We start from the raw sequence: 14,595 nt of genomic DNA on the forward strand, positions 1-14,595 counted from the left end.
ACAGTATTTTCACTAAATAACTCGATTTACAGTTTTTAGACTCGTAAGCCTTTCGGCCTATGCTGATCGGCTTCGGTTTTTAATTACCGAATGCTAGACGGATCTCAAGTGCCTCGTTAACCCGACGCCCACGAGCTTATCGGTCCCTCGTTCAACGCTGCATGTCTCGATGTAGTAGCATTTATTATTTATTTTACACATTCATTTTTTACCGACAACTGTAATTACCTATCGAGTCATCTCTCTCTATCTCTCTCTCTATCTCTCTCTCTCTCGCTCTCAATCTCTCAATCTTTCTCTTTTGCCAGGATCCTTTTTCCCTCTTCCTCGAGGCTAACACGACGCGACGCGACTATTTAGACAAGGTTGACACGTGTGCTATGCATGTGCAGGCTACCACACTCCACCACACTACACTAAACAGCAGTTTTACAATATGTCGATGAATGTCGAGACGGTAAAAGAGGCAATATACGATGACGATCGGATTGGGAATTCATACGCGTACGAAATTTGCATACGATCATTTTTCATATATTATACGGTCCAATTATTCGTTTTATACCAATCCCACCGTCAATTAGCGCATTCGAATTAGCATCGATTTTACGACGGTCGTCAACGTGCAGCCCGATGTAATTTTGTGATTCTTTAACTTATTTCTTTTTCACGTCTTATTTTAGTATCGCGATACGGACGCGCGGTTATTTATCCGCACCGACGCACGACGAAAACGCCTGCGGTTTTTTTGAACCCAGATCAGTTGAGTCGACGATCTCAAAGTACACTGCTAATTCAATTCATACATAATGCACGAAACTTGCTTTCAGCCTAGGAACCGGTGACGATATTGTCACAATTAGTGACGTAACGAACATTCGCGTTCGCATTCGCATCCGCGTTCACAAAAATCGTGCGAACTTTTTGCAAACGCCACTGTCACAAATACTTCGTGTTTTGTTTATGAGAATTGCGAAAATAATATGAAACAAGACAAAAAACATTAGTTTGATAACGAAATTTTATTATAAAAGTTTGTCATCCCGTTTTAATCACGCTCTAACCTAAAAATTAATTCATTTCTGTTATCAATTTGTCGTTAAATAATCGAACAAACACCGGGCTTAATTCGGATCAGCTTGGCTGTTTGTAATAATGCGTGAACGGTGTACCTACCTGTCAGTCAATCAATTGTCAACTTTTAGCCACAGCGAAATGGAGCCAGATTTAAAGATGTATATTCGCATTCGCGAGTACTTAAATATTTACATTCGTTACATGACTCGTCACAATTGTTTGTCCCGGGTTACGGGCATCATTTTTTCGAAGCTCTACGCCCCGCCTCAAGCTCCTGATCCATATTCGATCAAGTAGCGTGACCAGTTTAATTAGCCTGCGCCCGTAATAGATGCTTTCGGATTGAATTAACGCGATATGTTTGATACCCCGCTTAGCTTTGAGGGTTATCAATTAGGCTACGGGTAAGTAGACATACTATACGAGCGGGTTTATATATGCACAACGGAGAAGCTGCGGCACGTACGCCCGAGGTAATTGGAGCCTTGGGAATCTCTATTCTTATGCTGAACTTGAGCGAGAGAGAGAAAGAGAGAGAGAGAGAGTTAATGAGCGTTTATAAACGTTCCGTTCATAATATAATTGACAGTACTGCCAAGCGGTTAAGTATCGCCCGGGAATCGTTTCCAGCTAAATTGCATGGGTTTGGCGTGGCAAAAACGGTCAATGGCTCGTGCCCTGGAGACTATAATTCCAGGCGCTGGACGCCAAAGGCTGTTGCAACTCTCGCAAAGGACTTCGGCACCACGGACCGTTCCCGGCACTCTAGCTGGCAGGCCAAGGAACTTTGACGAGACGAACGACTCTCTGGACGAGTACAAGTGGCCCGTCAGGCCCCGGAGATGCCCGGTGATCGGGAAGCCTTACACGATGTTGGACATTCCGCATTTCCGGCCGAGCCTACGTGAGCACCTCGATAACTCTGTCCGGTTATCCGTACATCAGGATTCCGCCTTCTCATTTTGTTATTTCGATCATAAACGCAGGCAAAAGTCTCCTCGACTGGAGCTCCATGAACATGTTGGCTGCTGCTGTGGATCACGGTGTCTACGTCATGAGTGGAAACTTCGAACTCAACGCCGATGACTCGAAGTTCCTATTTCACGACACCTGCACTGCGGTGAAGTTCAGTAATTCAGGTAACGATCGTGACGAGCGGGTGCTTTTGAGACCGAGATTACATCAAGCTGGTCGAGTATCGACAATCGCGTATACTTTATCGAGTTCATTCGTGTAACTACTCACGTCCTCGTGTCCGTAGGCAGGAAAATAGCGATAGGGAGATCATCATCGTTGACCAGTGTCTACAGAATAGGTTCCAACAAATTTTGCTGCGAGTTCAAATGCGCTGCCACTAATCACTCTTTCTCATGTCAGCCACAGTGCTACGCCTGGTCAAACGACGACCGTTATTTAGTCATGTGAGTAGCGTACGATTATTATCCAAGTATGTTTGTCTGTTCACATATTAATGATCGCTGATCAGCAATGTCAGAACGGAATAATACATTATTTTTTTTTTTTACTTTGGAATAATGGATGCGGTAGCTGCGGTAGCTGCAGATTCAGAATGTTCGAAATTATTTTCCCAGTGGTTGCAGCGGCGGTTACCTCGAGGTGATAAATGTCCCCGCTGGCGTAAAGAAAAATATCGTTGAGGCCTCCGTTTCGGACATTGTGACAGTGTCCTTTTCTCCCAAGGATCGCTATGTCGCGTGCGGCGGAAGGGAAGCAGCGGTGCGAATATTCACTTGGCCCGACTTGACGCCTTTCATGGAAATCGGTTACCTCTCTCCAGTCAGAGTAATTGGAAATTACATAATTAGATTGAGAATCGGTTAAGTAGACTTACGAAAAAATTACTCGAGGTGTTCTTTACCGATTTCTTTCGTTCCGCAACGTGATCTGGTACATTAGAGAACATCAGACACATATTCTGTTCCAAGAGCCGATTCAGCCGAATTACAATAAGGGGTAAAAATTTCCCCCAGATCTTACCCCCGATAATAGATCATCTTAGGATTTGTCGGTATCGACGTGAATGTCTTTTTAAGAAAACCAATCGGAGATTGTTTAGTACATTTTATTGTCAGGGGTTGCATCCCTTATTTCTTGGGGGGAGGGAGGATAAATTTTAGGGGCGGTTTGTACCCCTTAAGAAACGCTAAAAAAACCTCGGCCACTCGTTGTTTTAAAATTAGTGAACAAACAATACCGCGACGCATTTCTCGACTGATTGTCAGGCAATGGCGTGGCATCCATGGGAAAGCAGCATCCTCTGCATCGGGGGTGGACAAGGCGACGGCAGTTTGTCGATATGGAATATACAGCGTCAGATGTCCCTCGGCTACCGGGCGATAAAATTCGACGGTTGCGTCGACACCGTTTTGTGGAACAAAGTCACCGGGGAAATGGCCGTCAATTGGTTCGTCCGCGATCATGCCGATCCCGATAATTACTACGCAGCCATGCCGGTTTACGCCAGTTTCGACAACGTCACCGACGCGATAATTCCGTCGCTTAAGAAGACTCGAATTCCTTACGCAGCCTGGAACCCCGACGGAACGCAAATTGGTCAGTAGTAACGTACAGAGGGATTGATATTCCGAACGCGGGCTAACCCAAAAGTTCTGACACTTTCGATTTTTTTTTTTTTTGCGCAAAAGTCTTCCCTGATGTCCAAGTGTAGAGAAGTTTTTTCGTCTTTTTTTTTAAATCGGATAACGATTTATTCTAATTCGCGCGCTAAATTTTGAAAATTGAATTCGCTTTTTGAAAAAAATTCTTTCCCTGGTGGAGAGCTTGTAAGTTTTTGGCTAAAAAATTAACCTAGGGCAACAGAATTTATTTCAAGATGCCTTTTATTTTCAAAATTTGGCGCAAAAATTGAAATAATTCGCTAACCGATTTGAAAAAGATGTAAAAATTTTCTCAATATTTATAATTCAGGGAACACTTTCGCACAAAAAAATCAGAAGTATCGGAACTTTGGGGTTAGCCCGCGTTGAAACGACCCTTGAGAGACAGATTGACGTATAGATGCGTATGTTTGCATGAGAACTTTCTTTCAATATGAATTCATTTTGCAGCATGTCAAGCTCGAGATTCGGTCTTTATACACGGCTTCCTGGACAACAAGGAGAAGAGACGGCTCGAGGAAAGGAAACGCTTACCGCGCTCCAGAGTTCTAAATTCCGAATTACTGTCTGCCCATTCAATGCGATAGTAAGAATCGTTTTATTACTCTACGGCGAATTTGCCGATAAACAAATCGTAACTTCTCCATTTCGATTCCCTGATAATTATGCGGGTTCACGAATTTCCAGTAATATATATACACACACTGTACATTCTTATTCTTAATTTCTCGTGTACCATTTATGTTTTTTTTATACTTTGTTTTTAGGTATGTTTTTAAACGTTCAAAGGTCTCGCGACATTAGTATTTATCGAATTATTATACAGTGTTATTATTATGTTTTTTTTTTCCTAAATATTTTATCTGTCTTGTATACCCCGAAATCGTCAAACTGTTATAATTTATTGATGCGCATAAGATCGAGTTTTTCATATGGATTGGTGTTCAAAAGTCATTTATTCTTTTTACTTTTTTACTTTCCCAACTTTCGGCACCCGTTACTAAACTTTGTAACTTGACGTATTTTACGTGTTAGCTTTAATTCAGAGCTGCAAGCGTGTATATACCTTATTATTTTCTTAGGCGTATGTAATAGTCCACCATCATTCGATATTCTCAAAATTATAGAACAAAATTTTATTCTTAGAAAAAGGCTTTAGCAACATATCGCGATACTGCGTTGAATGAAAATGAAGAACGCTCGTTCGAAATTAACTATTTTTCATGACATTTTGGGAGTCTGATTCGTGTGCGTAAAATGTGTAAATTTTTCAGCAAGCGTCAAACAGAAAATGCCATTGTTTATGGAATATTCAACACGACCACAAGTCGACGACTTACCGTAGTTTCGATCGTGTCACCAACAATCGGTGAGTAGAAGAGAGAAATGAAATTTTCATTTCACAGTACTCCGTACAATCTACGTTCTTATTTCTTGTAAATAAAACTGGAACACGCGTTGCATTCGCATTAAAAGAACGCGATAGTTGATCGTCGAAGACGACATCGAGGACCCTTGTGGTCAGGACATGTAAGGTTAAGAAGAAACGAGCGATTCGAGCCAACACGCCGCTTCGAGATGTACGACGCAGGTTGAAAAGTTGAAAAAATGTATGAAGAATTTTGACCCGGCAAAGCCGGCGAGATTATCGGAACGGCGATTGGTCATTGGCCGTTGAATTTCCCGCCTTCTTCTCGCGTGCGCGTTGATCCCAAGGCGACCGCAGGTTGGACCCGTTAATTGGCGGAATGCGGGATCTCGTATTTATGACTAGCGAGCAATCGTAAACCGTCCGCTGATTATCATTAGATATGATCGCGCGATCTTCGATATCTCGGCCTGCCGCACTCCCGGCTACCTCCCCCTCACCCCCCTACCATCCCCCAGGGCATAAGGTACAATTTATTAATATCCACCTGATGATGCATTACGCCGATATTACCCAGCCTTTTTCCAACCACCGTTCATCCCGCGTCGTGGATTCTGTTTTTTTTTTTTTCTTCCCCCTCCTTCTACGCATTTGTTTTCATCTTATTATTCGCACTGTACTGCCGTCTACCTTCGTTATGTATCTGCAAACTTCTATACGTGTATATAATATCCGTACCTACTTATGGTTCAACGGACTAGTCGTCTTGTCTTGTAATACTATACCTGTCTGTACTCATAATTTTCATCAACATCCAACCTGTCCAATCGCGAAACGCGTGCCTAGTGATAATTATCGTCTATTTACGAATAGAATTTATTATTCCTAGATGTAATTGAAGATCGCGTGTGTTTTCTTTCAGATATAAGGTATACACGCTACTCTGTTCGATCGTCGAGTAAATGTGCGACAAAGTATTGTCACAGTCCTGCATTACGATTGTTGCACAATTTTTCCATACATGATTATAGATCTCGGTTACAGTATGAATTTATCTTGCACGTCGTCCGATTCGTTTATCTGATTTACTTATGCAACCGTCTGTACTTGCGCAAGTGTCAAGATTTGAATTTATATCCGTTTCGTTCGAATCGGATTCGCGATTTATTTTATTCTTTCCCGATTATTTCTTAAGAAGTAAAATTCGCAATTCCGATACAAAATTGTAAAACAAATAGAAAAATTATCTTGGAAGTGTTTCAATCATTCGCAAGCTCTTATCTTTTTTATCTCGCGTATCATTGTCAAGTTAACGATTATAATTTTTGCGAATCGAGATTTGTGTGATATTCGGTAGTCTGTAAGAAAAAAAAGACAAGAAAAGACAAGGAAAAGAAAAATTCTTTATCAACTGGGACGTACAACGGTGACGATATCTTTAATCTTGGAGATATTGCGCTTCGTTGAGTGTAAGAAAAAAGGACCTAATCAACGCGAAGTGAAAAATAAATATCTTGGACAATATTATCGCATCTCCGGATCTTCCGGAGCGTGACATCGGGGATTTTGTTGAACGAGGGGCGGGCGACTGTGTTTTGCTTTGTGGCGCCGGCGGTTTCCACCTCATCTGCCGTTGTCGATCTCTTAACCGATGATTGATTCTTAAATTATCGATGCCTCGAAGGCTCGGATTTAATTCCTGCATCTTCAAGGCGGCGCGGTATTTCTACATCGCGGGGTGAGGGGGAAAAGTATACATTTATAATTCTTGTTACACAAAATTTATAAGCGGAAAAAAATTAAGATTACGGAAAAAGAGGAAAAACTTTATTTGCGCTCATACTTGGTCTTGAATTTTCGTCAAACCCGCAACATCCACTCAATTAGTTCAATTTATGTTCTTTCGTTTTTTTGTTTTTTTTTTCTCGCAAACAAAGAGAGTTCATTTTTCTTAAAAGTAATCGTTGGACATCGTCGGGATTTTCGACACAACTTTTCTCGCAAGTCTACAAATGAAAACCCGCAGCAGAGATAGACGGAGATTGTCGAAGAGAGGCCGCGGGATCGATACGGAATTAATTCATCTTCGTTAAGATGACAACGCGTATAATGGAGTGGTAAGCGCAATGCACTCTGTCATGCGTCCCGCGGGATGATGGTCGGTTTTAACTCGTTTGAAAAAATCCTGGAGCACAGAAGCACACTGAATGTGAAAATAAATAACAGAAATAAAATGAACAAGGATGAGAACAAGAATGACAAAAAATTACGATAAAATCGCTACAGAAACGCAGCGCTGACCGAAGGGAAGTTAATAAGATGAATTTGACGGGCAGGCAAGTCCTGCGCATTAATTTCCCGTCAAAAATCACTACGCGGAGGATTTTTTAGACGTCAATTGTGACGCCGTCGTCTTTTTGCAAGACGAGCGATCGGTGTTCCGTGAATTTGCACCCAATGCCGCGGCGATATTGAAACGCGATTCTCAATTCTCTCTACTTGTGATTCTACGATGTGTCAACGATATTGAAACGTTCGAGTGCTTAGCGGCTGTAAAGCGCCTATCGCACCGCTCTAATCTCGGATCCGGTGAAACAGTCATTCCTACCATTCTCCGATGGTTCTTTGACTCGGCATATAGAATTACAATCATTTGTATTATCCGTGCGCTTTGTACAATCATGAGATTGCTCTCACAATCGAGGTTTGATATCCTCACTGAGAGAAATTTTTAGTTCCGGTTACCGTTCGGTCCTTAACTATTTTCATTTTTTACCACAATCGAAAAATATACTTCTAGGTAGAAAATGAAAATTAGTTTTCTAGCTGTTACCGGAAACTCTAGTATCCGTTACTATTCTTTCTCATTACGATCGCTCTTGCTAGATTTTCTTGCAACTGTTGCGAAAATTTAATGCTGGTGCAACGATAAATTGACGTTGAAGCCTTGTTTAACTGAAAAAGCAGAGTAAACTGAACAAACTGATTTTGCGTTGCAATTAGCAAAAAAGGATCGACGATAGCGCGAAATGGTTACGCGTACCTCGTTCTTCGTAATCCCAACAATATTCAAACAGTTTTTTTACTGAATCTTTCTAGTTACTGTAACAAATGAAATTTTTCTCAATGCTTGATAATTATAAGCGCTTTATTGCTCCTTGGGTCGAAATACGCCGTATGTTACCTGAAACTTTGTGTCAGAATTATTAAGGGGTTATATTTAGTCTGGATTTTTCAAAAATCGTTTTTTTTTTTTTGAATTTCATTTTCGTAATGTACATACACGTATTGAAATATATTTGCGGAAAATTTCATGTTAATTCGACAAATATTTTCGAAGTTAGGCGTAAATTTGCAAAGACGCCTCGGAGCGTTTGAACATGCTTTCGAAACTTTGAACGCTTTTTTCTCAAAACTAGTCGTTGAGCAAGATTTCTCGGAAACGGCTGAACCGATCAGTCTCTAATACATAAGATCTATGAATATATCTTTCACTCCTTGATCGAAGGTTTTTTCTCGCCGATAAATATTTTCCACTTCGTAAACAAACTAAGACGAAAATTTGTATGGAAATCGATTTTTCTTCTTGAGAAGCTGCTGTTTTGTTGAAAATTAATACTTTATTTATTCCTTCGATCAAAGACTAAATAATATACCTTATATTAACTAAATCTTTTTTGTTTTCTCATTTCACATTATGTAGTCCAGAGATATCTAGCTCACCGTAAGACGGCTTTTTTATACTTACTCCTAGAGATCGTCTACAGCAGCTTTAAAAATCATTATTTACACAAATAAAAAATATCAGAATGAAGTTCAACGTTATCCAAATACGTATATAAATTTTCATATTAATAAATTGAAATGTCTTTTCGTGAAATATCCTTAAAAAATCGCCTTTTCGATTTTAGGACACTATTTCAAGCGCGGTTCAGCATTATCCAAAATATCGCGTATTAAATTCTCCAACATTTTTGATTCTAATTGAGTGAATTAACTCCGAGTTCGCTCTTACGCGGTATGTTTATCACTCACGTATCGTTGTTTAAACATTTTTTTAAGTTTATACTCTACGCCCTGAAATGAAGATAGTTTATCTAATTTTATACCGATGCGACATTTTTGATACATTTCACCATAATTTATTTTTAACCAAGAAGCGCATTCTCACAAATTAAAAGAGAACGAAAAAACAGCCTGCTTGAAAAAAATTTGAAAAATTAATGTTTCCGCCCGGGATCGAACCGGGGACCTTCCGCGTGTTAGGCGGATGTGATAACCACTACACCACGGAAACATTTTTGTATGAGTCACGATCCAATTCCCAACAGCGTCCGAGAGAGGCTGAAGCCATTATTAGATATTCTAGGATTATTTCTATATCGCTTTATATTCCGAATTAGTTATCGGGGTAAAAAATGTTTACAACGAGCCTAATAAATTCTTTTTTTTTAATTACAAATTTTCCTGCATCAATCACTGCGTTCATGTACGTACAATAACAAATTCGATAATTTTTGATTCGACGTTAAGAAGGTAATTCGTCTAGTTTGTTTTCAATCATTTTAAACCGTCTTTATCATATACTGTTTGAAGTTAGTTATAGCATTGCGTTCTACATTCTTCAAGGTGTTTCCGTGGTGTAGTGGTTATCACATCCGCCTAACACGCGGAAGGTCCCCGGTTCGATCCCGGGCGGAAACATTAGTTTTTTTACCATTTTTTTTATCTCTTGCACAATTTTTCAAGTCGTACGATTTACACCGAAGATATTGAAAACATGAATAAAAATGAAAACCAAGAAAAGATGACAGTTCAAAATACCAATCGCCGCATTAAATCCAACTACTTTTCATTCTCATAATTGACAGAAGAAAATTGTGAAACAGCGCGAAAATCGTGAATCCATAAAAATATTTGTCCGCACCGTTATTGTTATACGAGGGATGAAAAAAGCGCGACAAAGGATCGTTAAAAAATTGAAGGGTATCAAGTATAAAACTTATTCCGTCTTCCTCCTCATTAATACCCACTTGTAATAATATCTCTCAGTGTTTATTCGCGTATCCGCGTATATTTAAATGTATGTATGTATCTACGCAACGCAGAATCGCAAAAGAGAGATGGAGGGCGAGGGGGAAGGAGAGAGGCGAAGAGATCGAGCGGTGTAGTTCAGCTGTAGCTGTCCTGTTGATGAATGCCGACCGATAGTGGCCCGGTGCTACCGGCCCTCCATGTATCTTACTCCTCCTGTCTGATGGGGGTTTTCAGACTCTGCTAAGGAATCTATCTTCGCATGTATACGCGTACCTTCCGCAATTATCTACACCTCGGATTGATCCTCTAATTGCCTGTGATAAAAGCCTCCGCTTGTGCGATATTATTATCATTTACATACACGCAGCTGGCTGTGCATACAATGGGTAATTTGTATTGCATACAGTAGCCGAAACGTACTTGAGTATAGGTCAATAGAGTAGAATGAAGTTTTATGGGATAAACGTTTTGATTCGAACGAATTATCTTGAGGCATTGTTTTTTTTTTTTCTTTTCTCATCGTTATTGATTTAGAAAATTCGTTGAAAACTTGAGATTATTCGCGTGGGTTTGAAGTTCCGAGAGCGACTAATTCCGAATTATTTTGTGGCGAAACTTGAAGTATAGAAATGAAACTTTGACGAAACAACAAAGTTTCGAACGGTCGGAAATCCAACGGCTCAAAGTTTCGAAATGCAAGATTGCAAAAATTCAAGTTAAGAAAATTAAAGTTCCTATATTGCGAAATTTCGAAAAATCAAGCCTCGATAGAGTAGAATTCCGAATACTAAACTGTACTCGCACAGCGTAGTTTACTTCAAATTCCACGTGAAAACATTCGGAATTCGGCTCTTTCGGAACTTTGCAAATTCAAAAATATTCAAGGGAACATCGAATTTACTCCACATTTTATTTCCATAAATCAATCAAGTCTTAAACTCGAGTTACGGGTTTTCTCGATGCGTTTGCGTAGCGCGAAATCGGCGTTAAACGAGTTAACGATTCGAAAAACCGACAACCTGCCGCAGGCTTCGGAGTGGAAGTTATGCGTCGGTTGTATGCAGGCGCGAATATTTTATACGAGATCGAAAATACACGCGCGTAGGGAATATATCGTAGTACGTGAGCGCGTCATCTCCACGGTTTCTTAGCCGGGAAGTTATTCAGGCAGGACGCCGAGGATGTTACGGATGCTTAATAGAAAGAGCATCGTTAATTTCATTTATACTTACCGTGCGTTATACATACGTTATATCCGTGCTATAGGACTAGGTTCACTTGCTCTCGCGCCTAGATGCGAGTCGACATATACACACGCATACCTATGCATGTGTGTAAAATATTCATGCGCACGGATAACGGCGTAATTCAACAACTTCCGCCACTGCGCAAGATGCTAGGCGATGCTACCGATGTCACCTTCAGCCACGATTAAAGAGAAGAGAAAGAAAAGAAAAAAAAGAAAAAAAATAAAAACGTTGAAGAAAATAGACGAAATACCAGAAGGATGAGGTGCAAACGTGCCGGGAAATGAAAAATCATGGTATATAATCTATCGGAAGATGTACATGTACGTAAACGGCATGCGAGTAATTGCACGATCCGGCAATTGATAGAGATGATTAATTGCAGTTGGACTGGTTGCCGCAAACTTCATACATACGATATACATGTGTGAGTTTATCGGAATGTGTAAACGAGGTATAAATTGAACCCCCCGATGCACACGCGGAATTTTTGTTCCGTTTCATCGGATCTTTGCAATAATTTTCCTTCTTTCTTTTCTTTCATTCCTTTTTGCTCTCTCTCTCTTCGAAGCACACGCTTGTACCTCATCGAGTGAATTCCGTGGGACGGATTAATTTATCCGAGTTCCAACTCACCGGCAATCAGCCAATGCGTACGTGTGTGTTTAGATGTAGGCTAGAGTTTCTGAAATGACAATGCGAAGTTGACCGCATTGCATTCGCTACGGCGGATGTTAATTCAGACCGCGGGCGGCATTAAAGTGATAGCCCGCAAACGATCCGGCATCGTCCTAACGAACGCCTAGCGGCGGGTTAAGTAGCATTCGTTCGGTCGAAACCTGCAGAGCTGTTAATTAACCGAGTAAAACTTAAATGTTCCATCTACGGTGCGAATGGACCGGGTATAAGGTACCGTTTATATGTACCTGGTAGAGCGACGTTACGCGGGAATGAGAACCGCGAGGATTGAAAAAGTAATTCTATTCTCCTGTGACCGGCGAGAAATACAAGCCTAGAACCGTGCAGTCCGTGCCAATTGGCATGTTTATGAATCCATCCGGAGGAGTTAGGGCCGATACTTCTTCAGTCCAGCTTCTTCCTCGTCCGCACCGCCATTACCCAACTACCTGTCACTCGGAACAGTAATTACCCGCCGTTTCTCAATTAAGAAAAGCGCAAGGCTGCCTGTGCGCGGATGTCGAAGAACGTAGGGACTGGATGTCGCTGCAAACTATGGTAGGTATCATTTGTTCCTCGGTATAGAATAAGGAACATTCCTTTGCGAGACGCTGAAGAATCGCATTCTCTGGGTCACTGAATTACGACGACGATCAATCCGTTCACCGTAATTTTTGTTTAGCGAATTTGCGTTCTTGGATACGAAGGTTGAAGTATGGAAACAGAATTTATTTGTTAAAGTTTCGGTCGGAGTGGGGGATCTGCTCAGAACGATTGTTTGTCGAAACCTGTTCAATGATAGATACAATATTATGTTACAAAAAAGGATACCATTGATCATGATGTACTAAATGTTGCACGAGTCTTAACCTTTGTCGGTTATCGTATAAAGTACAAATTTTGTTTCCGTGCTTTGACCTTTATATCCAAGAACGAAACTTTGCTCATCACACTGAGCCCGAGAATCATCTTTCACATTAATTGTATTTGTCCAACGATCATGGAAGTAGAAGAAGAAGAAAAGACGCCGACGGCTTTAGTCAGAACGGAAGAGTATCCAGAGGCAGCCGGACATCGACGTATCCTTTGTCCAAAGTTTCGATTGGGCCTCTTCAACTCGGTCGTGTTATGGCACAAGTATAATAAGGCAATGTCGGACCACCTGGCTTAAGACAATAATTACTTGGCAGCCATTAACGGCATGCGCCAACCCAGAGGCTGGATAGATCGTAGAGTCCGGAAGGCACTCGCCTAAAAGCCAAGAGCGCCGCGTATCGATCCCATCTCTAATATCTCCTCGACAATATAATACGTATAGCCTTTTGCCTCGAGGCTGAAGCGGCAGCCGTGTCGGACGGATAGATTAGAAAATTTTCTGATAAGCGATCAAAATTGTCCAGGGCTTATAATAGAATGTGAGAATAGACTCGAGAAGTTGCGTCAGGTGAGCATGACGCGCGTCGGCGCGGATGATGCTTGCGAAATGTTATACCGCTTGCAATTTGCCAAGACAATTACACATCTGTCCCGTATCTAATGGTTCAAGACGTATGCGCCGTTGTGCGACATTTCATCACGCGTAAAGGTAAAGGGGCGTATTTTTTCCCCCTTTGTATTTTCGCGAAAGACATGAGGGTACATTGAGAAACTTTGAAATATGTAGCCCTGTACCATTTATAAATCTGATAGATAAAAATATAATCTAGTGCCGAAAGGGCGTATCCACCAAACATAAGGCCTTTTACCTTTATTTATTTTTTCAGCTAATTTTATTATAGATATACGTTTTGAGTGCTTCTGTAGCAAATACCGCAAAATAAACAAAAAAAAAAAAATGATTGTACGCCTTTTTATCACAAAATTCGTATTTTTGGCGCATAAGTCTTTGTATCCTTAGCACTTGTTAGATACACTTGTGTGGAATCACGTACTTGACACACCGGGGTCGTTTATACTCCAGCGTCAAAAATTATTATGAAATATAGATTATTACATGTTTTTGCTTGAAATTTTGTTGAGACAGTTCCTGAGAGGTTGATTTTTAAAACTATACAGGTTATGCAACAAGATATCAAAATGCCAGATGGCGTCATAGACCCGATTTTTTTTAGACTCAGGTAGTTTAAATTAACAAAGACACGCGCTGTCCTGTATATACAATGCTGAAATGAATTATAATCTTACCGGTACTTTCTGCTCTAAAATTTCCATTGATCCGAATCGACTCCGGCACGGCGTCGAAGTGTGTTCAAAGGACATGCATATTATACCCGCGGGACTTGCGAAGGTATCGCGTATTGCCGGATTGAGAATAACACTGATTAGCAGTGATAAAATCTAGCTGAATATAGGGTAAATTACCGTCGATGTATTTACCGCGCTTTACATATCGCATTTTCACCCGTTAATCTAGGTGTAATATCCAACTGCTAACCACCGCATCACATGTCATTATACGTATAACCGTTCATCACCGGAGGCGTTAAAATCTCTGTAAATACATGTATACCTTATTACCACGGAGTGCGGGAATCGTCAAGTGCAACGG

The 14,595-nt window shown here is 40.8% G+C and overlaps 1 protein-coding gene and 2 non-coding genes across 3 annotated transcripts in view; 2 read left to right on the top strand and 1 right to left on the bottom strand.

The window, feature by feature from the left end:
* The window catches only part of LOC124183196 (protein cortex-like), a 235,715-nt gene that overhangs the window by 116,035 nt on the left and 105,085 nt on the right, over positions 1–14,595 (top strand). Inside the window, exons 4-10 of the mRNA XM_046571360.1 lie at positions 1,708–1,981; positions 2,064–2,216; positions 2,339–2,498; positions 2,670–2,880; positions 3,321–3,651; positions 4,167–4,302; positions 4,991–5,085. Of these exons, the coding sequence (XP_046427316.1) occupies positions 1,708–1,981; positions 2,064–2,216; positions 2,339–2,498; positions 2,670–2,880; positions 3,321–3,651; positions 4,167–4,302; positions 4,991–5,085 (1,360 nt within the window). The remainder of the gene's footprint in view (positions 1–1,707; positions 1,982–2,063; positions 2,217–2,338; positions 2,499–2,669; positions 2,881–3,320; positions 3,652–4,166; positions 4,303–4,990; positions 5,086–14,595) is intronic.
* Trnav-aac lies at positions 9,310–9,382 on the bottom strand. The gene has a single exon. It is a non-coding gene; the product is annotated as a tRNA-Val (tRNA).
* On the top strand, positions 9,717–9,789 carry Trnav-aac. The gene has a single exon. It is a non-coding gene; the product is annotated as a tRNA-Val (tRNA).

The sequence above is a fragment of the Neodiprion fabricii genome, chromosome 5, assembly GCF_021155785.1.
Source record: "Neodiprion fabricii isolate iyNeoFabr1 chromosome 5, iyNeoFabr1.1, whole genome shotgun sequence".
Classification (NCBI taxonomy): domain Eukaryota; kingdom Metazoa; phylum Arthropoda; class Insecta; order Hymenoptera; family Diprionidae; genus Neodiprion; species Neodiprion fabricii.